The sequence below is a fragment of the Giraffa tippelskirchi genome, chromosome 9 (genome assembly GCF_054371585.1).
Source record: "Giraffa tippelskirchi isolate mGirTip1 chromosome 9, T2T-mGirTip1v1.2.pri, whole genome shotgun sequence".
Lineage (NCBI taxonomy): Eukaryota > Metazoa > Chordata > Mammalia > Artiodactyla > Giraffidae > Giraffa > Giraffa tippelskirchi.
The window spans coordinates 75,452,329-75,476,515 of NC_137283.1; the positions used below are offsets into that span (position 1 = coordinate 75,452,329).

Sequence of the window (24,187 nt, forward strand, 5' to 3'; positions counted from 1 at the left end):
CCTCACGCTTTGGGGGTGTACTATCCTTTGTTTGCCGAATAAAGCTCTGAGCAGTAAAAAAGCTGTAACGCTGGTCCACCATTTCAAATCTTTGTTGTGGTGCAACAGAACCGAGGAAATTAAACCACTCTCCCAACAATATGAAAAGGTAAAAGGATATGACACTGAACGATGAACTCCCCAGGTCAGTAGGTACCTAATATGCTACTGGAAAAGAGTGGAGAAATGACTCCAGAAAGAATGAAGAAACCGAGCCAAAGCAAAACAACACCCAGTTGTGGATGTGACCGGTGATAGCAGCGAGGGCTGATGCTGTAAAGAGCAATATTGCACAGGAACCTGGAATGTTAGGTCCAGGAATCAGGGTAAATTGGAAGTGGTCAAACAGGAGATGGCAAGTGTGAACATTGACAGTTTAGGAATCAGTGAACTAATATGGACCAGAATCGGTGAATTTAATCCAGATGAAAATTAAATCTACTACTGTGGGCAAGACTCCCTTAGACGATATGGAGTAGCCCTCATAGTCAACAAAAGACTCTGAAATGCAGTACTTGGGTGCAATCTCAAAAATGACAGAATGATCTCTGTTTCCAAGGCAAACCATTCAACATCACAGTGATACAAGGCTATGCCCAAAGCACTAAAATCAAAGAAGATGAAGTTCAATGGTTCTATGAAGACCTACAAGACCTTTTACAACTAACACTGAAAAAAGATGTCCTTTTCATCATAGGGGACTGGAATGCAAAAGTAGGAAGTCAAGAGATACCTGGAGTAACAAGCAACTTTGATGTTGGAGTATGAAATGAAGCAGGCCAAAGGTTAACAGACTTTTGCTAAGAGAACACACTGATCATAGCAAACACCCTCCTCCAACAACTCAAGAGACGACTCTACACATGGACAGCACCAGATGGTCAATACTCAAATCAGATTGATTATATTCTTTGCAGCTGAGGATGGAAAAGCTCTATAGAGTCAGCAAATATAAGACTGGGAGCTGACTGTGGCTCAGATCATGAACTCCTTATTGCCAAATTCAGACTTCAATTGAAGAAAGTAGGGAAAACCACTAGACCAATCAGGCATGACCTAGATCAAATCCCTTACGATTGCACACTGAAAGTGACAAATAGATTCAAAGGATTAGATTTGATAGACAGAATGATGGACAGACGTTCATAACACTGTATAGGAGGCTGTGATCAAAACCATTCCCCAAAAAAACGAAATGTAAAAAGGCAAAACAGTTGTCTGAGGAGGCCTTACAAAGTGCTGAGTAAAGAAGAAGGGCAAAAGGCAAAGGAGAAAAGGAAAGATATACTATTTGAATGCAGAGTTCCACAGAACAGCAGGAGAGATAAGAAAGCCTTCCTCAATGATCAATGCAAGGAAATAGAGAAAAAACAATACAATGGGAAAGACTAGAGATCCCTTCAAAGAAATTAGAGATACCAAGGAAACATTTCATGCAAAGATGGACACAATAAAGCACAGAAATGGTATGGGCATAACAGAGGCAGAAGATATTAAGGACAGGTAGCAAGAATACACAAAAAAAAACTATACAAAAAAGATCTTAATGACCCAGATATCCATGATGATGTGATCACTCACCTAGAGCCAGACATCCTGGAATGTGAAGTCAAGTGGGCCTTAGGAAGCATCACTATGAACAAAGCTAGTAGAGGTGATAGAATTCCACCTGAGCTATTACAAATTCTAAAAGATGATGCTGTGAAAGTGCTGCCCTCAATATGTCAGTAAATTTGGAAAACTCAGCAGTGGCCACAGAACTGGAAAAAGGCAGTTTTCATTCTAATTCCAATGAAAGGCAATGCCAAAGAATGTTCAAACTCTGGAACAATTGCACTCATCTCACATGCTAGCAAGGAAATGCTCAAAATTCTGCAAGCCTGGCTTCAGCAAAATATGGACCATGAATTCTAGATGTTCAAGCTGGTTTTAGAAAAGGCAGAGGAACCAGAGATCAAATTGCCAACATCTGCTAGATCATCGAAAAAGCAAGAGAGTTCCAGAAACACATCTATTCCTGCTTTATTGACTATGCCAAAGCCTTTGACTGTGTGAATCACAATAAACTGTGGAAAATTCTGAAAGAGATGGGAATACCAGACCACCTGACCTGCCTCTTGAGAAATCTGTATGCAGGTCAGGAAGCAACCGTTAGAACTGGACATGGAAAAACAGACTGGTTCCAAATAGGAAAAGGAGTACGTCAAGGCTGTATATTGTCACCTTACTTATTTAACATATATGCAGAGTACATCATGAGAAACACTGGGCTGGAGGAAGCACAAGCTGGAATCAAGATTGCTGGGAGAAATATCAATAACCTCAGATATGTAGATGACACCACCCTTATGGAAAAAGTGAAGAAGAACTAAAGAGCCTCTTGAGGAAAGTGAAAGAGGAAAGTGAAAAAGTTGGCTTAAAGCTCAACATTCAGAAAACTAAGATTATGGCATCCGGTCCCATCACTTCATGGCAAATAGATGGGGAAACAGTGGATACAGTGGCTGACTTTATTTTTTTGGGCTCCAAATCACTGCTGATGGTGATTGCAGCCATGAAATTAAAAGACGCTTCCTCCTTGGAAGGAAGGTTATAACCAACCTAGACAGCATATTAAAAAGCAGAGACATTACTTGGCCAACAAAGGTCCGTCTAGTCAAGGCTACGGTTTTTCCAGTGGTCATGTATGGATATGAGAGTTGGACTATAAAGAAAGCTGAGCACTAAAGAATTGATACTTTTGAACTATGTTGTTGGAGAAGACTCTTGAGAGTCCCTTGGACTGCAAGGAGATCCAACCAGTCCATCCTAAAGGAGATCAGTCCTGGGTGTTCATTGGAGGGACTGACGTTGAAGCTGAAACTCCAGTATTTGGCCACCTGATGTGAAGAACTGAGTCATTGGAAAAGACCCTGATGCTTGGAAAAATTGAAGGCAGGAGGAGAAGGGACGACAGAGGATGAGATGGTTGGATGGCATCACGGAGTCAATGGACATGGGTTTGGGTGGACTCCGGGAGTTGGTGATGGACAGGGAGGCCTGGCATGTTGTGGTTCATGGTGTTACAAAGAGTCAGACATGACTGAACAACTGAACTGAACTGAACTGATTGTATCACAGAAAAAAACAAGAGAATTCCAGAAAAATATCAACTTCTGCTCTACTGACTATGCCAAAGCCTTTGACTGTGTGGATCACAACAAACTGTGGAAAATTCCTAAACAGATGGGAATACCAGACCATCTTACCTGCCTCCTGAGAAATCTTTATGCAGGTCAAGTAGCAACAGTTAGAACTGGATATAGAACAATGGACTGGTTCAAAATTGGGAAAGGAGTATGTCAAGTCTGTATATTATCACCCTGCTTATTTAACTTATATGCAGAGTACATCATGAGAAATGTCAGGCTGAATGAATCACAAGCTGGAATCTAGATTGCCAGGGGAAATATAATAACCTCAGATATGCAGATGAACCACCCTTATTGTAGAAAGTGAAGATGAACTAAAGAGCCTCTTGATTAAAGTGAAAGAGGAGAGTGGAAAAAGCTGCCTTAAAACACAACATTCAGAAAACTAAGACCATGGTATCTGGTCCCATCACTTCAGGGAAAATAGATGGGGAAACAATTGAAACAGTGATAGACTTTTTTTTCTTGGGTTTCAAAATCAGTGTGGATGGTGACTGCAGCTGTGAAATTAAAAGATGCTTGCTCCTTGGAATAAAAGTTATGACAAACCTAGACAGTGTATTAAAAAGCAGAGACATTATTTGGCCCACAAAAGTCCATACATTCAAAGCTATGATTTTCCAGTAGTCATGTATGGATGTGAGAGCTGGACAATAAAAAAGGCTGAGCAATGAAGAACTGATGCCTTCCAACTGTGGTGCTGGAGAAGAGTCTTGAGAGTCCCTTGGACAGCAAGGAGATCAAACCTGTCAATCCTAAAGGAAATTAGTCCTAAATATTCATTGGAAGGACTGATGCTGAAATTCAAGCTCCAATACTTTGGCCACCTGATGCAAAGAGCTGACTGATTAGAAAAGACTCTGATGCTGGGAAAGATTGAGGGCAAGTGGAGAAGGACAACAGAGGAAGAGATAGTTCCATGGCATCACCATCTCAATACATGAGTTTGAGCAAGCTCCGGGATGGTGAAAGACAAGGAAGCCTGGCGTGCTGCAGTTATGGGATTGCAGAGTAGGACACGACTGAGTGCCTGTAGAACAACAATAGTTGAAAGAACAAAAACTACATGATCATCTCAACTGGTGCAGAAAATTCAGTTGAAAATTTCAATATTGTATCATGATAAAAAACTGGAAATAGAACTGCCATGCTTCTGCTGCTGCTGCTGCTGCTGCTGCTGCTGCTAAGTCGCTTCAGTCGTGTCCGACTCTGTGCGACCCCATAGACAGCAGCCCACCAGGCTCCTTCGTCCCTGGGATTCTCCAGGCAAGAATACTGGAGTGGGTTGCCATTTCCTTCTCCAGTGCATGAAAGTGAAAAGTGAAAGTGAAGTCACTCAGTCGTGTCTGACTCTTTGCGACCCCATGGGCTGCAGCCTACCATGCTCCTCCGTCCATGGGGTTTCCCAGGCAAGAGTACTGGAGTGGGGTGCCATTGCCTTCTCCAAGAACTGCCATATGACCCAGCAATCCCACTGCTGGGCATACACACCAAGGAAACCAGAATTGAAAGAGACATGTGTACCCCAGTGTTCATCACAGCACTATTTACAACAGTCAGGACATGGAAGCAACCTAGATGTCTATCAGCAGATGAATGGATAAGAAAGCTGTGGTACATATACACAGTGGAATATTACTCAGCCATTAAAAAGAATGCATTTGAATCAGTTCTAATGAGGTGGATGAAACTGGGGCCTATTATACAGAGTGAAGTAAGTCAGAAAGAAAAAAACCAATACAGTATACTAATGCATATATATGGAATTTAGAAAGATGGTAATGATGACCCCACATGTGAGACAGCAAAAGAGACACAGATGTATAGAACAGTCTTTTGTACTCTGTGGGAGAAGGTGAGGGAGGGATGATTTGAGAGAATAGCACTGAAACATGTATATTACCATACGTGAAACAGACTGCCAGTCCAGGTTCAATGTATGAGACAGGGTGCTCAGGCCTGGTGCAATGGGATGACCCTGAGAGATGGGATGGGGAAGGAGGTGGGAGGGGGGTTCAGGATGGGGAATACCTGTACACCCATGGCTGATTCATGTCAATGTATGGCAAAAACCACTACAATACTGTAAAGTAATTAGCCTCCAATTAAAATTAATTAATTAAATTAAAAAAAGTAAAAAATTAAAAAAAATAGAAAGGAAAATCAATGTAAACCTTAAAAAAAGACCTTTCAACCCATTAGGTTTAGCAGGAATGTACCTCAACATAATAAAGGCCTTCCTGAAAAACCCTCAGCTAACACCATTCCCAATGGTGAAAAACTAAAATTGTTCACTGTAAGTTGATGAAGAAAGCAAACATGCAATATATTGTTGCTTTTATTCAAGCAAGCCCTAGAATTGTTAACAGGTAGGGGTTTTGTAATAGCCTAACAATCAGGCAAGTAAAAGAAACAAAAAGCAACCAAATTGGAAGGGAAGAAACAAATCTATCTCACTTTGCGTATGAAATAATCTTAACATGTAGAAAACGCTAAAGATTCCACAAAAACCCTCTTAGGATTAATAAACACACGAGCAAGGTATAAGATGTGAAATTAACACACAAAAATCAGTTGCAGTTTTGTACACTAACAAAGGGGGTTCCCTGGTGTCTTTGTGGTAAAGAATCCACCTGCCAATTCAGGATCCCTGGGCTGGGAAGATCCCCAGGAGAAGGAAATTGCAACCCACTCTGGTATTTTTGCCTGGGAAATCCCATGGACAGAGGAGCCTGGTGGGCTACAGTTCATGGGGTCACAAAAGAGTTGGATATGAATTAGTGAACTAAACAACACAGACAACGAATAATCCTAAAAGGAAATTAGGAAAGCAATCCCATTTGAAACAGCATCAAAGAGAATAATATACTTAGGAATAAACTTAACCAAGGAAGTGAAGAATTGTGTACTGAAAACCAAAAAACATTGTTGAAAGAAATCAAAGTCGATACAAGCAAATGGAAAGACATCCCGTGTTCATGAACAGAAACACCTAACATTGTTAAAATTTCCATAATACCCAAAGCAATCTACAGATAAATGCAACCCATATCAAAATCCTAATGACCTTTTTGCAGAAATAGAAAAAAATTAAAATTCATATGGAATCTGCAAAGATTCTGAAAAGTCAAAACAATCTTTAGAAAGAATACGAAAGCTGAAGGTAGCATACTTCTTGATTTCAAAACATGTTACAAAGTTATAGTAAGTCAAAACAGTATGGCACTGGCATAAAGACAGATGATAGAACATATAAACATCAATTAAATAGAATAGAGAGCCTAGAAATAAACCCTCACATATACGGTCTAATTATTCTTGACAAGGTTGACCATAAAATTTAAAACAATAAAACTCCTAGATTAAAACATAGCAGAAGAGTTTTATGACATTGAATTTAGCAATGATTTCTTTGATATGACACCAAAAGTACAGGCAATAAAAGTTAAAATAGACATATGGTACTGCATTTGCATGTCATATGTCTTTAAAAATATACAGTAAAGAAAATAACTGTCGGAGTAAAGAGTCAAGTATGTAATAAGACAGAATTTTTATAAGCTATATATATGATAAAGGATTATTATTGAGAATATATAAATGAATTCTAAAGTGAAAACAAACAATAAGACTGAGAAATGGACAAGACACTTAGATATCTCTATGAAGGTTATATGTGAAAGGTCAGTAAGTATATGCAAAGATACTCAACCATCACTAATTATAAAGGAAAGGCAAATCAAAATCACAAGGAAATATCACTTCACATCCATTAGGATTGCTACTGTCAACAAAAAAGAAAATCACAACCGGTGAGCAGGTTGTGGAGAAATTGGAAGCCTTCTGCACTGTTGGTGAGAATATGAAATGGTGTAGCTGCTATGGAAAACAGTACACAGATTCTTCAAAACTCAACAGTTTAATTACCATATGATCTAGAATTCCCACTCCAGTTATATATCCTAAAAAATTGAAAACAGGATCCCGAATAGATATTGATACACCCATGTTCACTGCAGTACTATTCACAGTAGCCAAGAGGTGGAAGTAACCTAAATGTCTATTGACAGATGAATGGATAAAGAAAGTAAAGTTAATACAGAAGATGGAATATTATCCAGCCTTAAAAAAGAAGGAAATTCTGTCCTATGTGACAACACAGATAAACTGTGAGGACATCATGCCAAATGAAATTAGCCAGTAACAAAAAGGCAAATACTGTATGATTTCATTTATATAAGGTTATCTAAAATAGTCAAATTTTCAGAAGCAGAAAGTAGAATGGTGGTTTGTGGGGCTAGTAGGAGGAGGTAAGAGGGGAGTTACTGTTTAAGAAATACGCAAAGTGAAAAAATTCTAGAAATCTGTTGCACAATAGGCATCATAGAGTCAACACTACTATTCTGTACACTTTACAGTGGTTAAGATGGTAAATGTTGTGTGTTTTTTACTACATTTTGGGCTTCTCAGGTGACACTAGTGGTAAAGAACTCGCCTGCCAATGCAGGATACATAAGAGATGTGGATTCGATCCTGGGTGGGGAAGATCCCCTGGAGAAGGGAATGGCAAGCCACTCCAGTATTCTTGCCTAGAGAATCCTATGGACAGAGGAACATGGTAGGCTACAGCCTATGGGGTCACAAAGAGTCAGACACAACTGAAGTGACTTAGCACTAAAAAAATGTAATGCAGTGTTACAAAACAAATATCAGTAGAAGGGATTACGGAACTAATTGTGCAAATAAAATGTAGCCAGATAAGGTACATTGAAAAGGAGCTAATGATTTAATAAAAATATTAAAATTACTGTAGCCTCTTTCTATTTTTAAAAGTATAGTTCATGCAGCTTCTAACCTGAAAGTTTTCATAATTATTTTAAATGAGCTTTTCAATTAAAATAAAACCAAAATAAAATAGGTGATTTCACATATTCCAGGAAATGGAGACTTCATCGAAATCATGAAGCTAAATACATTTACTTTTTTAAAAAATTTAGTTTTATATTGAAGTATAGCTGATTTACAATGTTGTGTTAGGTCAGGTATACAGCACAGTGATTCAGTTATACATATAAATACACCAATTATTTTTCAGATTCTTTTCCCATATATATTATTACAGAGTACATTGTATATCTTCCTATGTTATATAGTAGGTCCTTGCTGATTTTTACTTTATATAACACAGTGTGTATATCTTAATCCCAAACTCCCAATTTATTTCTCTTCCCCTTTCCTCTTTGGTTACCATAAATTTGTTTTCTACGTCTGTAAGTCTGTTTCTGTTTTTTAAATAAGTTCATCCCTATCACTTTTTTTATATTCCAAATATAAGTGATGTCATATGATATTTGTTTTTGACTTATTTCACTTAGTGTGACAGTCTCACTTATGTTTAATATTAAAATCAGCTGATGGCTGCTTAAAGTAGTCAGGCTAACTTAGAACTTCGAAAAGAAATGACAATTTCAAGTTAGGTAACACCTAGATCCACAATGAAACTAAGTGATCAGGGGTTTAAATTCACTTTAAAACAGTACAGCCAAATTAAACTCATTTAAAAAAATAATATACTGACTTTGTAATATTAAAATATTTTACAGTGTTAGTCATACAAATTTGTTACCCCATGGATAATGTTAATTTCTAATATCCTCACCATAGGACATTACAAAAAGATACAGACTATTACAAAACTGTAATATTTCACTGCAAACTCAGAATGAAGAGGCAAAGTTCAAAATCTGGTCCTCAAAGTGAAGAAAACGTATCCTTGGTGCAATTCAGTATTTCAGATCGATTACTTTCAAGATGTATTGGTATAAAAGTGATTATGTGTTTGTTTTTCTATTATTTACAATCTTTTCTGGTTCATTGCTATTCCTGTTTGCTTTTAATTCCTATAATATTAGGAACTCAAATGGGCTCTACTTCCTAAATATGAAAAAAATATGAAAAAAATTTCCTAAATATAAAAAAATATGAAAAAATCATTTATCTTTTATTAGGTTGGTGCACTTGACAGCAAATTTATGTGATTTTGCATTATTGAATTTTTTTTTCCTTTTTGAAAAAATAGTTTTCATGTTACTGGCTAATGAAAATGTTAAATTTTTTTTTTTTTTTGGTTTATCCATATTTTTCCTAGCACTTTAATACTATAGTGTAATTTGCATATAATTTTAATTAGATCCTTTATAATGAATGCTAATAGCTTCGTTTATGCACATTTTTTCTTTTTTTTAAAGTAGGACTACATCTTCCATCTGGAGGAGGACATGGCAACCCACTCCAGTATTCTTGCCTGGAGAATCTCATGGACAGAGGGGTCCGGTGGGCTACAGTCTATGGGGTCACAAAGAGTCGGACATGACTGAGCGACTAACCACAGCACGGCACATCAATATATCCTACGAGGCAAAGTACACATTACTCCCATACTCAAAGGTATTGTAATTTGCCTATACAGCTGGAACTTGGCTTTATTGGATGAATTAGAAAATGGGTTGATTACAACTGTTTCTTGAACTCTTTGGCTTGAATACATGCTTGGATATACTTTTCTTCCTTAGAGATAATTTCTATCAGATAATCATGCATTTTTACAGGCTCCTGGAATTACCAAACTGTCCTACTAAAATGTACTGCAATTAAAGCGCCAACAGAGTAACAGCTCACCAGGCTGTGGGTGGTTGTTAGTTCCCTAATGTGCACAGGGCCTGTGTGGACGCTCTCAGCACCCCCAGAGGACCCCTGACCTTTGCTGGTCAGCTGTCAGTGATCCGTCTCAAAAGCAGTCATGCAGCGTAGGAAGAGTCCAGCCCTTGGTGTCAATAGCCTTGGCTGGGGCCACCAAATTGACCCCGAGCACTTTGAGGTACCCATACACAGCTACCTCCCCCTGGGCCTTTCAAGTTTTTCTGCAGAAGATATACATGTATCCAAAGAAATGTAGAAATCTGTACTACTCAAAGAAATAGATATGTGAGCATCCAGAGGCAGCAACACAGTGAAAGAGTAATGGTTTTGGAAAACCAAAGACTTGAGATGGCTTAGAACCCACCCATCTTCGGGACATAGCATCTTGGGCTCAGTCCTCTTGTTGGCAGAATCAGATTCTGGACAGAACTAACCTTTAAAGGGCCTGTGGCATTGGCTCTATGCTTTTTACTGTGAGACATTAGAATACAATTAGGAGGCTGAGAAATAGCCCTTACTTAGTTTGGACTTGAGTAGAGCACATTTCCTTCAGATGAAGTCACAATCTGAATCCACTTAATTGTAAAAGGAAAAACAATCCAACAGTAAAATTGAGGTTGCAGTTTGGAGAAGAGGTGAAGGCATATAAGGGCAAGAGAAGAAAAACAAATATCTAAATGAAAGAGTCAACATGCAAAGTTATTGCTGTCTTTATATTAAGGAAAAATTCTAAATGATATCTATTTGAAACATTATCAAGTTCTTCTTGGTCTGCATCAGGGCAATTATGCAAAGTATTGTTCTAAAAATATTGTATCAAAATATAAAATTCCTGGAGATTTAACAGCAAGCCTGACATTATTCTGTGTATGGGAAACTTGGCTCCAAAATATTCAACAGATAATTATTAGCAAAATGATCACAGAAGAAAATGTGTCACGAATATCTGACAAATAATAACTAAACATATAGAGAATTTTTTATATTTTTTCATAATAAGAAGATATGGCTTTTTCTATTGGATTCAATTTGCACAGCCAAGTTTTACAGTGAAGCAACAAAATATATGTATTTTATTCCTTTGTTTCTAAAATATTTTAATAGTATAAAAAGAAGGCAGAAAGCCAAAGGACCGATGCCTTCGAACTGTGGTATGGGAGAAGACTCCTGAAAGTCCCTTGAACTGCAAGGAGATCAAACCAGTCAATCTTAAGGGAGATCAACCCTGAGTACTCTTTGGAAGGACTCATGCTGAAACTGAAGCTCCAATATTTTGGTCATCTGATGCAAACAGCCAACTCATTGGAAAAGACCCTGCTGTTGGGAAAGGTTGAGGGTAGAAGGAGAAGCAGGCATCAGAGGATGTGATGGCTGGATGGCATCACTGATGTAACAGACATGAACTTGGGCAAACTCTGGGAGATGGTGAGGGACAGGGAGGCCTGGCATGCTACAGTCCATGGGGTCACAAAGACTTGGACATGAGTGGGCAACTGAACAACAACATAAACTTCTATGTACCTCAATTTTTTAAAAAACTGGCTTTTTAGATAGAATATTTTATCGTATAAGACAACTATTCCAGTAAACATTTCTTGTGCATTTATTATTTATTAAGTACTGTTATGGGAGTTCTGAGAATAGAGGAGATTTAAAAGAATTAAGACAGTTGGGTGAGGACGGATGTTGCATAGTGAATATTTGTCGAGTGACTATATAACAAAGGCATCACTCTTGTCTTCTGAAAGGCTTCTTCTACCCACTAGACTTTCTGGAACAATTTTTTGGAAAGAAAAAAAACAAAACAAAACTGAGATTGCTTAGTGATTTCATCACTGTACAGTGTGAAATTAGAGAAAATGAGGAGGAAATGCTAATATTTCACCTTTCAAAGAGTGCCTAAACAAACTTTTCATCCCAAGCATTCTATGGTCATTATTTTTAATGAATCTAAAGGTGACTATTGTACACCCATGGCGGATTCATGTCAGTGTATGGCAAAACAAATACAATATTGTAAAGTTAAATAATAGAAAATAAACTAATTAAAAAAAAAAACTTCCTATAGTCGTTTACCTAATTACTTTATCCCTAGAAAGTGTAAGTGGGTGTACATAGTCACAATTCTTATATAAAGGTTATTAAGAACTTCAAGCTAAATAAATTTGTCGGAATGCTAAAATTCTACAATATTACTGAAATAAAGCAATTTTTGAAGTTAAAAAAAAAAACCTTTGATTCAACTGCATGATTTACACATAAACAGTCAGTTACTTGCCCAGAGGCTAATCTGAATCTCTGTCACAGGCAGTGCTGGTGGAGTACAGTTCTGGACTTTTTCAGTTTATGCATTAAATTGCCCACAATGTTGCCATTAATCCTCCCACAAGTGACCACTACTTCTGCCATGATGTAAAAAATGTTGAAAGTTTTTTTTTTTTTTTTTTTTTACAAAAAGGCCAATATCCCCAGATAAATTTCCAATTCCCTTCACTCTATGAATTTATGAAACTTAGACTAATCTGACTTTGTGTAGGTGAGCAAGTTCTATGGTGTTATTCAAAATAAGATCAACCATAATGCAACTCTGCCTAACATGTACCAGTGAAACTAATTCCCAGTCTAAAGCATTACATACTGAGTATTTCATTTGCATTCACCATGTCCCTCTGCAGCAAACAGAATGAATGTTGCACATAAAGGTGCTTCTATTTTAAAGCTGAACTGAAGCAGATGATGACTGAGTGATTGAAAAGCTTATAAATTTCTTGTTATGTTCAACTGAAATCAAAACCCAAATCATCTGATTTTGAGTTAGTGCCTAATCTAGAATTCTTGCAAGATTAGCTTTATACAAACAATCTGCCAATGAAAATAAGGGGCTAACTTTGAGTATCTTTTAACTTTCTCCTCAAATAAATATCATGCACAGAGATACAGGCAGTGTAACTACAAATCAGTTTTAGCTGCAAGTAACTGTACAGACCAATGTGTTTTAATACAACCCGTGGAAAAGTTGAAACTCAAAGTATTAGCTTTGAAAACGTATTAGTAGAACCAAACGAAACACAAACCTATTTAAATTCAGGAAGCCCAGTTTCCATCCAGAGAAGAACAGAGTTAAAGAAAACTAGATTTTTGAGTTGTTTCTGTGGTTGAAACCTCCCCCTGGATGACACACCCACTCTATCAATTTGCCCCACATAGATTTTCTCCAAATAATCTTGAACAGTCACTGCAACTGTTGTTGCTTTCTTGTGAGGTCTTTTCCTCCTGGACTAAACTCTAATTGTTTTTATTTATTAGCCCATTTGTTATACCCCTGGTATAATGTACACATCAATTTGCAGTCCCTCCCCTCGAAAAACTTAGCACTTTACTCACGAGGGAGTGAGGAAGTGCTCACAGCCCTGGGGCTGTATTTAACTAAAACACAGTTTTGTCTCAGGTCTCCACAGTGAGCTCTGGTGGAGGAAACAGGTCCTGAAGAGTGAGGACAGCATCATCCAGAGAGATGGACACCTTGCTTTCTGTGTGCCTGAGTGCCCAGTCACTCAGTCCTGCCAGACTCTTTGTGACCCCATGGGCTGTAGCCCACCAGGCTCCTCTTCATGGGATTCTCCAGGCAGGAGTACTGGAGTGGGATGCCATGCCCCCCTCCAGGGGATCCTCCTGACCCAGGGACTGGCCCGCGTCTCTTGCATCTCCTACATAGCAGGCAGATTCTTTACCACTGCACCACCTGGGCAGCCCATGCTTTTGTTTCTGTTTTTTTTCTGTGAAAGTGAAAGTCGCTCAGTCGTGTCCGACTCTGCGACCCCATGGACCACACAGTCCATGGAATTCTCCAGGCCAGAATACTGCAGTGGGTAGCCATTCCCTTCTCCAGGGGATCTTCCCAACCCAGGGATTGAACCGGGGTCTCCTGCATTGCAGGCGGATTCTTTACCGATCTGGTAAACCAGTTAAGACAGCAGAGCAAATAAATTAATGTTGGTAGAATTACTATTTGTAAGTGTTTCTTTTTAATGTCTGGGGGGAAAGAAATCGATGGATTTCCTCCAAAATTACTCCTCTAATTGAACAACAGCATTTTTTCTTAATGTAACTGTAATTGGATATTTATTTAGAAGCAAATTGAGATCTTGTGCCGATGAACAAAACGTGTGTTCTCAGCCATCATGACACTGCTTTAATTTCATGTCGTGCTGGTGAACAGTAACATTAAATACAAATAAAGCAAGAAGACAGATTAATTTTAAAATGATCCGTTCTATTATAGAGCCTTGAGGTTTTCTTTTTCTTACTTTTTTTCCCTCAGTCAAGGCAAGTCAGGATTACAGGGCTATAATCAGGAACCAAAATTGTCTTTCCTACTTGTTTTGCAATGCCATGATATGCTAATAAGCTGTTCATTAAATTGGTATTTTCTATTTCATTTAAGAAAAGCCCTTTGTATTACAAAAGCTTGTTTGACTATTTTCTTAGAATGAGCTATAATCACATTTTCGGAATAATTTACAGAGATTACAACAGCTTATTACTTTGTAGCTTACCTCAGAGTGGGCAAAATGAGATCTAAGTTTTTGTACAGGACTGCTCCAAGAACAAAGACCGATGATTCATCCAATTCTAGAAAGAATAAAATTTGAACATATTAGCAAAACAGCAAGAAAAATACTATGACCTATAAAACTTTTAATCTCCTAATTACAAGGGGATTCCAGTATTTATCGATGCAAAGCCAGGAATAAGAAATGCCTTCTTAACCGTGCCGGGCAACTGAGCCCACACACTGAATGTATTAATCACGACCCCAGAAGATGTTTTCAGTGGGTTTTGTGTCATGAAGCAACCTTCCTTCAAGCTGAGACAAGAAGTGGCTGTCGTTATAGCAAAAGAGCTTAAATTCCCAGTGATGTGGGGAGACAGCCTATGTTCTTTGGAGCTCTCAGTTAAAATGTCAAACCTCCAAGGTAAGAATTAAGACCACAGTGTCACTACTGAAAAGGGTCATTCAATTTAAGAGGCTACCTAAAATGTTCTTAAAACTCAATTCTTTTCTTAGATTTGTTTTTATATATCAATTTTTTAAGTAAGGCAGAAATAACTTATTTTGTACAGAATAGGAAACACAACCTATCTCAATACCTAAACTTAAAATACTGTGCCACATGCTTTACTCTGGGGTGAGATTGTCAACCCTGAAAATCTGACTATGTCAACAGCAGGTCTGTAATTTGCACTTGTATTTCTTTTTACATTTTAATAGATCTTTTACTAAAGTAAATTAAGATTTAGGCGACACCGAATTGAGTTTTCTATAGTTACAAAATGAGTATAAGGTCATGATTACAGACTAAATAGCTTAAATTGAACTCATATATTTTTTGCTCAAGGCCTAAATAGCTTCACATATTTACCTTTTGATGACACAGGAGTGAAGATGCTTTTTGGAATGACCACCCTGTCTTCTGAGTTTCTTGCCCAGTCAACCATTCCCTTCCGTCCTTTCATTGGGAAGTTGATGTCTGTTAGAACAGAGGCCGCAGGAAGCTTCTGAATGCTAGCCACTATTAAAAAAGAAGCAATGATGTTAACTAAAATCTTTCAGTGTTATCAAAATTGAGCAAATTAAACCTTTCAGTATAGTCAAAAGAAAATTTCTAGTCCAAATTATGTTTATAAGAGCTATAAAACATATTTATTCCTTCATATGAGATGATGTTCATTAAGGCTGTGACTGTTCTTCTTATTAATTCGGTTTGTTGCTCTTAGCAGGGATCACACAATGATGCTCAGTGGTGCACAGTCAGAGCACAAAATGTACAGGCACTGGTTGTTTATGATGGGCCTCCATTCTAATGGTTAGAAGCCCATGCTGTATTTGTTGTTAAATATTTTGATTAACACACGTGATTCATAAACTGACACTTTCATTAAATCTCTACTTTGTCTTCAGAACAGGTTTTCTGTGCTCACCTCTGAACATCGCCATTGGAACAATTATTTCATGGATTGGATGGGGTACCATGAACATGAAAAACAAGCATATTGCTCTGGGAGACAGAACTGTCAGAATTCAAATAACCAAGCACCAATAACGCCATAACCACAGAGACAATATAATATGCAGAATTATTTAACAAGTAGAATAGCAATAACAAACAATTCTTAAAATGTACACCCATAATTGAAGGTAATAAATGTAATAAATATGTGAAAAGAGAATTCTGTCTTTACTCAATGAATGTCTGTTAATGCCTTAATATATTTTTATTATATATAAACATCAATATATAACTATATATAACAAAACTATGATAGTAAATACTCAAGCACTTATTGATTACATACATTTTCAATGATTACTTAATTTGTAACTTTTACTTAGGTCCATACTCGTCTCACATTAAAGTTTCAGATACCCTATGTATGATTTAAACGGAAAGATCCTGGGGAAACCCTAAAAGCTATCGCAACAGAAAAGCCATAGTAAGAAACCATTAGGCTCCTCATAAATGTATTTCATTTGAAAGAAACTTGTAATTTAAACGAGAGGATGAAAATTATGAATTTAACAATATTAGTTGTATAAATATATTACTTCACCACTGGCTTAGTTGCAAATTAAATTGGTTATGTATTACTATACTTTATGAAAGCTCTTTCAGACTATTATACACATCCATTATCAGCACAGAATAGAATTTCATTTGGCCTGTAATTTGACATAATAACGTTAAAAAAGGATTTTGTAACTAAATGTTGAAGGAAAAGGGTGCTGGGTAACATAAATCGTTATCGATGTGAAATGTTGTTTTGGGATAGCATCTCTAATTATTTTAGTCTCTTTAATAATTCAAACATCATAGTCTTCATGGTCCAGAAGTCAACCCAGTTTATCTGTCTAAAGGGTCCAAAGACTCCAGTGCATGTAAATGGACAGACCAGCACATTGGCAGCATGCTCTTTCTTAAGGGTCCTCCAAGCTTCATTCAATATGCAAAGCTAAGTGCATCTACTTCCAAATTCCTTGATTCTAACTTTGGTTGTCTTGGTGTTGAGAGGAAATTTTTCACTTCGCTGCTCTAAAAACTGATGAAAAGTAATAAAGCTTTTTCTGATTTCTTGTTTCTATTATAAAGGAAAACAAGAGATAATCTGTTGGATTCTGATGTCTAATAATTCCTATGGCTTCTATATACATTAAAAAGAAAACAAAACAGAAAAAGTAAACAATCAAAAAGAAACAGATGTCATATGGAAGAAGCTTATTCTGCACCAATTGTATATCACTTTATCCTCAACAAATGCGGGTTCAATACATTACTCTTAAATATACAAAAATGAGATAATTATACATGCATGCATCTCACTCTATGAAGGGCATTCATTCCTCAGTTGGTGGGACATTGGGTGTTAAATGACAACCATACAGATTTGACTGACTTCTGATTCTAGACTAAAGGAATATAAAAATCACTTAGAATCACTTATCTAACTTCTGTAAGAAGTCCTTTAAATTGCACAGTATTGAGCATAGGAAGTGTATAAAAACAAACATGTATTCATTAATTTTATAGAAATGTAGTTCATAAAGTAAGATGGCATTTTAGATAAATACATTATAAAAAGAGATATGAGTTCATAGACTGACAAGATTCAAATATAGCCTTCAGTTACCAGTATACAAGTTCTTTAAAATATGCAGTATTTAAATGTGCACATTTTTACCTTAAACCTACGTAGGAAGATGCTTAAGGTGACACTGTCGTTCTTTATGACGGTGCCATGATTAATTAGCAAGAAAACCTATTTCCATACAACAGAAATGATTGACAGATGACTTTTATTTGTTCCTTCTTTCAGTCCCTGTAACAGACACTTGGACCCACCCAGTCCTCAACTCCTTCCCTTTTTCACTCAGTTTCTCTAAAACCTTCAGGTAAAATTTAAACGCAATTAGTCTTTAGGGAACTAGGGAGCTCAAAAGAGGTAAGATTAAAAACAAATGCCTTACATATATACAGAGAAAACCATAGTTTGAGAATATACATGGACCTCAATGTTCACAACAGTCAAGACATGGAAGCATCTTATATGCCCATAGACAGATCAATGCATAAAGAAAATGTAGTACATTGTACAATGCAATATTACTCAGCTATAAAAAAGCATAAAATAATGCCATTGCAGCAACATGGATGGACCTAAAGATTATCATACCAAGTCAGACAAAGACAAATACTTCATGATATCACTTAAATGTGGAATCTAAAAATAATACAAATTAACTTATTTTTACAAACCAGAAATAGGTTCACAGACATAGAAAACAAACTGACAGTTATCAAAGGGGAGGGGGTGGGGGAAGGATAAACTAGGAAGCTGGGATTAACAGGCATAAAATACTAATAGATAATCAACAAGAACCTACTTATAGCACAATATTTTATAATAACTGATAAGGAAAAGAATCTGAAAAACATATATATATATATATACGTGTGTATATATTAATATATATTTGAGTCACAGTGTTACATACTTGAAACTAACATGACACTGTAAATCAACTATAGTCAGTGATGTCTTAAGACATGTCTGGAGTATATACGTGCCTACTGCTGCCAAAGAGCATCAGAGCAGAGCAGGAGGGCACAACCTGCATGCTTTGCTTCCATAAGTTGCTGCATAAAATCCAGTCGTGATGATTCAAATAACATAGTGTCTTTCCTCAAAAACTGAGAAAATGTCTTTCTCACAGAAGATTAAAGTTGTTAGAAAAAACTCTCAAAGGACACAGTGTCCCTGAACACATAGGCAAGTCTTGAATGCTCCACGAATTACCCTAAATTCACTGTATCGTGTCTTCATTACAATATTAGACTTTATTTCTTATGCAATAAAAATAGGTGACTTATCATGGATAAACCTTGGAGCAAACCCAGCTGACTTTCATTCTGCATTTTTAATACTTTTATTTTGCATTTGGATATACAGCATGAAATCCTCTGAGAGCACCATGTCTGTTATTGGCCAAGCTCTCAAAGGATTCGGGTTTGGTATAGATTTTTGCCCATCAGAAAGCATAAGGGAATTTCTATAAATGGTCTAAAAGCACATGAGTCATTATTTTGTTCTGGTTTTTTGTAACCACTGAGCTCTCCCTTGGTTCATCAAAGCAGATAGGGTGCTTCTAACTTGTTCCTGAGAAAAATCATGAGGTTTTAACCCTTTGTCCTTATTGACTGAGGTCCTGGACAATGAGGATTCTGTCTGAATCATCTTTGTAATGTGAATGGTCCACTACAAGTTGAATCAGTTGTATCATGAACAAGAAAAAGAAATAAGGAATAAATTAGGAGTTTGGGATTAACATATACACACTACTATATATAAAACAGGGGTCTTCCTAGATGGCTCAATGGTGAAGAATCTGCCTGCCAACACAGAAGACACAGGAGACATGAGTTTGATCCCTGGGTGGGGAGGATCCCTTGGAGGAGGAAATGGCAACCCACTCCAGTATTCTTGCCAGGAAAATACCATGGACAGAAGAGTCTAGTGGGTCACAGTCCATGGAATCACAAATACATATATATAAACTAGATAAACAGCAAAGACCTATAAGGGGAAAAAATCTGAAAAATTATATATATATATGTGTGTGTGTGTGTGTGTGTGTGTGTGTGTATGTATACACACACACACACATATGAATTACCTGGTTGTATACCTGAAACTAACACAACATTGTAAATCAACTATACTTCAATTGAAAAAAATACACAACGAGAAAAAATAAGGCATCTGGAAAGAAAATGCTATGGACTGGAAGTGTTCAGATAAATGCTGCGGGAATGAACAGAATGGGCAAATGAGAGCCATTGGAGGAAAGGGGCAGCTTACCAGAGTCAGATAAGCAAAGACTCTGGTTCTGTGCCCTGGATTCAAATTCTGGATATTTTAGGCTAACCATGATGTCCTGGGCTTTTAGGGCCAGTCCCAGTTCATTTCTGTTATTTGTACGATTATGATTAACACCACTTATCACTCTTAGAAGTCTCATTTTAGAGGATAAATGTCAAGTTCATTTTACATGCTGTGTGACCCTGGGAAAATTGTCTAACCCCTCTGTGCCTCCATTTCCTCTTCTGTACCATGGGAATAATAATATTATCTATCTCAGTGGAACGTTGGAGGATGAAATAAATAACTATATGTCAAACAATGAGAGCTGGGTGCCAAATCAGTACCCGAAGCATGAGTGGTCCTATGGAATTGTTGGCTATTCTAGTAGGTTTCCTTATAATTACTTCCAAGGGAACTAGGAAACTACCTCATCTTATGTCCACAGTATGATAAAGTGTTTGAATTTTGCATTGAACGTTCCTTTTTGGTTGTCCTTCAGTGACCTTAGGCATGAAATTACATAGTCAAAACTTAATGTTGAATATAGTCAGACCAAAGGCAGGAATTGCACTTAAAATAAATACAGGTCATTCTTCAGTTCTTTAATGCGTCAATTTTAATGTACTACCTTGGGAGTGACTAACAGTTCCCTTTAAATTCATCCTTTCCCTTTCTTCCCTCCTCCATTCATCCCTTTCTTTCTCCCTTCCTTCATTCCTTTATTCTAGTAGCTTCTGACAGAGGCAAGGCACTGCATTCTCTGGTTATTTGGTTACACAAGGTCAGTCACATTAAAAATCTATCTCCTCCGTTGAGAAGGGAAACGATTCTGTTGTGGATGACAAATTCAGTATTTCTGTTGCAGTCATGGCCACTGCCGGCACAAAGAACTTCAAAAGCACTACTTTAAGGCACTGACCTAAGTGCTGAATGCAATGAATCACGTCCTGTAATGAGTAGGGGAAACTCCCCAGGGAAGGCACATCAAAATCATAAACACAAGTGGAGGGGCATACAGAGCTCTTTATGGGACGCCCTATAAGCTGTCTTTCTCACTGCCTCCTACTATTGATGATTCCAATATATTTAAAATTCGCACCATATTTCATGTCGATTCAGAGGGAACAACTTACAAACTGGATCCTGACTCATCAGTATTCGAAAATTGGCCAGTTATCCAAATGGGAGTGCTTGTGGAAAACCTCACTCACTATTACTGGATGGTCACCTGAGGTTTCAAAGTCCCATACATAACACTTGGGAGGGAGGGAATGGTGCATTGCATAAGCGTGTTAGAAAGCAATTCAACCATCATGGAAAAAATATGAAAAGAAAATGTATATATATACATATAACTAGATCACTTTTTATATGGCAGAAATTAACACAAGACTGAAAATCAACTGTACTTCAATAAAATAAATTGAGAAAAAAGAACGTGACTCAGTTTTGCTCAGGGGCCCACAGCAAGCGCATGGGAGCTGAGTGGAGCCTGTATGTAGTGTGGCCTCCGTGGCACTTAGCAGCTTAAGAAGCCGTTGCTTTTATATTTCTATGGCAATGCTGAGTGGCTTGTAAAACACTGAGGGTTTGGGGGAGCGAAGGGAAGGACAGCTGACTTTTATTGCACGCTCGCCATGGTCTTGGCACTTGTCACTGTCCCTTAACTGATTCAGCATGTATTAATATTTATTATGTAGTTCCTCTGGGTTAGGCCCTGTTCCTAGTACAGCACTTGGCTCAGATGCCTTAAACATGATACACTATTTAATATTTAAAACAACCCTAGAGGTACTGGTGTTATCAGTATCCTTATTGGTATTATCTGTGCTTTCAGTTTAAATGAGGAGGAGGACTCTAAGTGGTGACATTGGGATTCAAATCTCGGTTTGCCTACTCAGAAGCAATAGGATTTTGCACTGTGTGGTGCAGTTTGTACCTAACACATAACGGCAACTTTACTTTGCCTTACTGTAATATTTTTGTGCTAAATACAAAAGACAGACATAATGATTCGGTTAGAGGAAATAAAGCTATCCTATTTGCCCAACAGGGGATCAAACCTAGATATCACTGAAGAACCATGATTAGCAGAAGGGGGTGCAGATACTATACATACACACAGTTTAATTCATCCATCATAATTTTCATGTTCTAATATCTTTATGAACAATCACATTTCTGCAACAGTGTTTATAGGAAACAGACGTTCAAACGGACACATTTTTAGTTTCCCTTCTCCCCATCCAACTTCCCTCATTTATGCGGTCTCCTTCCCAAAGGCTGGGACTGGAGCGTCAAGGGTCTCGGGGAAAGAACAGGCAACCCCAGAGCAGGCGGCAGCCTCCGTTTCCTGGGAAACAGAGCTGGTGGGCGGGGCGTCTGCAAGGACAGGGTGCTGAGCGCTGAGAGCATCGGTCAGTTCGGCCTTCACCATCCCTGCTACAGGGAGTAACAACCCCACATCCCAGGGCGGCACACAGAGATTTAGGTGAGAAACATCCTTCCTATCAGGGATTTCACCAATTTGTTTGAAGAGAGAATGCAGGACCCTCTGATATTTAGAAACAGACAGACTCAACAGGCAGCTGGGGAAGTGGCAAGTCAAAGAGCGTATGCAACCTGCTATTTCTAATGACTTGCTGTATATATAGTGAAACTTTAAATAACTAACCGCTTTGTATATTCCTTTCTGGCATTAACATCGAAAAGCTTGTGAATTAATTGTGGATTATCAGCTTCAGATTCTGTTTTTTTATCCATTAGCCGTTTCATGGCCTGGGAGTCTCTGCACTGCAGGGCACTTTTCTGATTTCTGCTCTTGAACTTCTGGCTGAACTTCAGTGATCTCTGCAGAGGCTCCCCTCACCTTCCTCTCAGATACTACTCCCTGGCATGTATTCCTGCTGATACACATGGTGCACCCCCAGCCAGACCGACACATCACTGTTGGTCAAGCTGAACTCTCTCAACCAGGGTCTGGCAGACTACAGCCCACAGGCTGGATCTAACCTAGCAGCTATCTGTGTATGATCTGTGAGCTAAAAATGGTTTTCACGTATTTAAGCAGTTGAAAAATCAAAAGAAGAATTGTATTTCTTGGCATGTGAAAATTAAATAAAATTCAAACCTCAGTGTCCACAAATTAAGCTTTATTAGGATACAGCTACACCATTCATCCACGTGAAGCCTACAGCTGCTCTCAGGCCACAGTAATAGAGCTGGACAGTTATAGCAGAGACTGTACTATCCACAAAACCTGAAGTATTTACTACCTGGCCCTTTACAGAAAAGGTTTGCCTACCCCTGTTGCAGACACATGTTGGAGAAGCTATTATTAAATATTATAATCTTTCTTTAAAGAGAAATATATTGTAAAAGCATCTTAATTTCTGTACTTTTTCTATTAACTAATGCATGTTCTTACTGACTGCCGTATTCTTTCTATGCTATACAAAATTTAATGAGGGAAATTTTAAGCTAATTATACCAGTTTTATTTCAGTTTTTTAAAAGGGTATGTTTTGTGTACTTTTATAAAGATACACTTATAAATGGTCATCTTCTCTACACAAGTAGTTCATGATTTCATTCCTAACATAAATAGAAAATAAAATGTGATATACAGAGCATTTTTGCATGTATACCTGAATTTTAAAGCCAAATTGATAAAGAAAATGCTTTAGGGAATAAATTTTCCCTCTTCTCCGAATCTGTGAAATGAAGAGCAATATTCTTGCAGAGGAAGGACCTTTAGATGATAATAAACCAAGAGCAGAGAAATGGGCATGCTTGTGTATGCATCATTGTGTGTTTATGTGTGTGTGTGATGTATTGTTTTGAGATCTATGGATATTTAAACCTTACTAGAGGAGTAAGAATCAGGCACCCATACAAGCAGGAAACAGCAACTGAAGTCCAGAATCCCAGGGCTTCCCAAGATAGTGAATCATCCATCCCCAGAACAGTAACAGCTTTGCCAAGTGCCAAGACTTGACAAGTGAATGATCACTGTGGACTGGAGTTCTCTCTGCAAATTCATTCCTCTAGCAAACTTCTACTGAGCCCTGGGAGTATTCCAAGAACTGTCCCACCACTGAGGAACTAGCAAGTGAGCAAGAGACACCCAGTCTTTGCCTTTAACGAGCTTGCAGTCTAGTGGGAAACACACATTTGGTAAGTGAAGAAAGAATTCAGATGATTTGATGACAGGTGGTATGAAACAAAGAACTGATGAGGTGGCATGTGGTCAGTTTGCCAAAGATGGCCTCTTTGAAGAGGTAGAACGTGAGCTGAAATCTGATGGATGAGCATAAGTGAGAGGAATAAGAAAGAGCCAGT

At 37.7% G+C, this 24,187-nt stretch overlaps 1 protein-coding gene across 1 annotated transcript in view; it reads right to left on the reverse strand.

The window, feature by feature from the left end:
• The window catches only part of ADGRB3 (adhesion G protein-coupled receptor B3), an 822,367-nt gene that overhangs the window by 370,736 nt on the left and 427,444 nt on the right, over window positions 1-24,187 (reverse strand). Inside the window, exons 14-15 of the mRNA XM_081530065.1 lie at window positions 15,353-15,502; window positions 14,486-14,561 (exon numbers count right to left, since the gene is read on the reverse strand). Of these exons, the coding sequence (XP_081386191.1) occupies window positions 14,486-14,561; window positions 15,353-15,502 (226 nt within the window). The remainder of the gene's footprint in view (window positions 1-14,485; window positions 14,562-15,352; window positions 15,503-24,187) is intronic.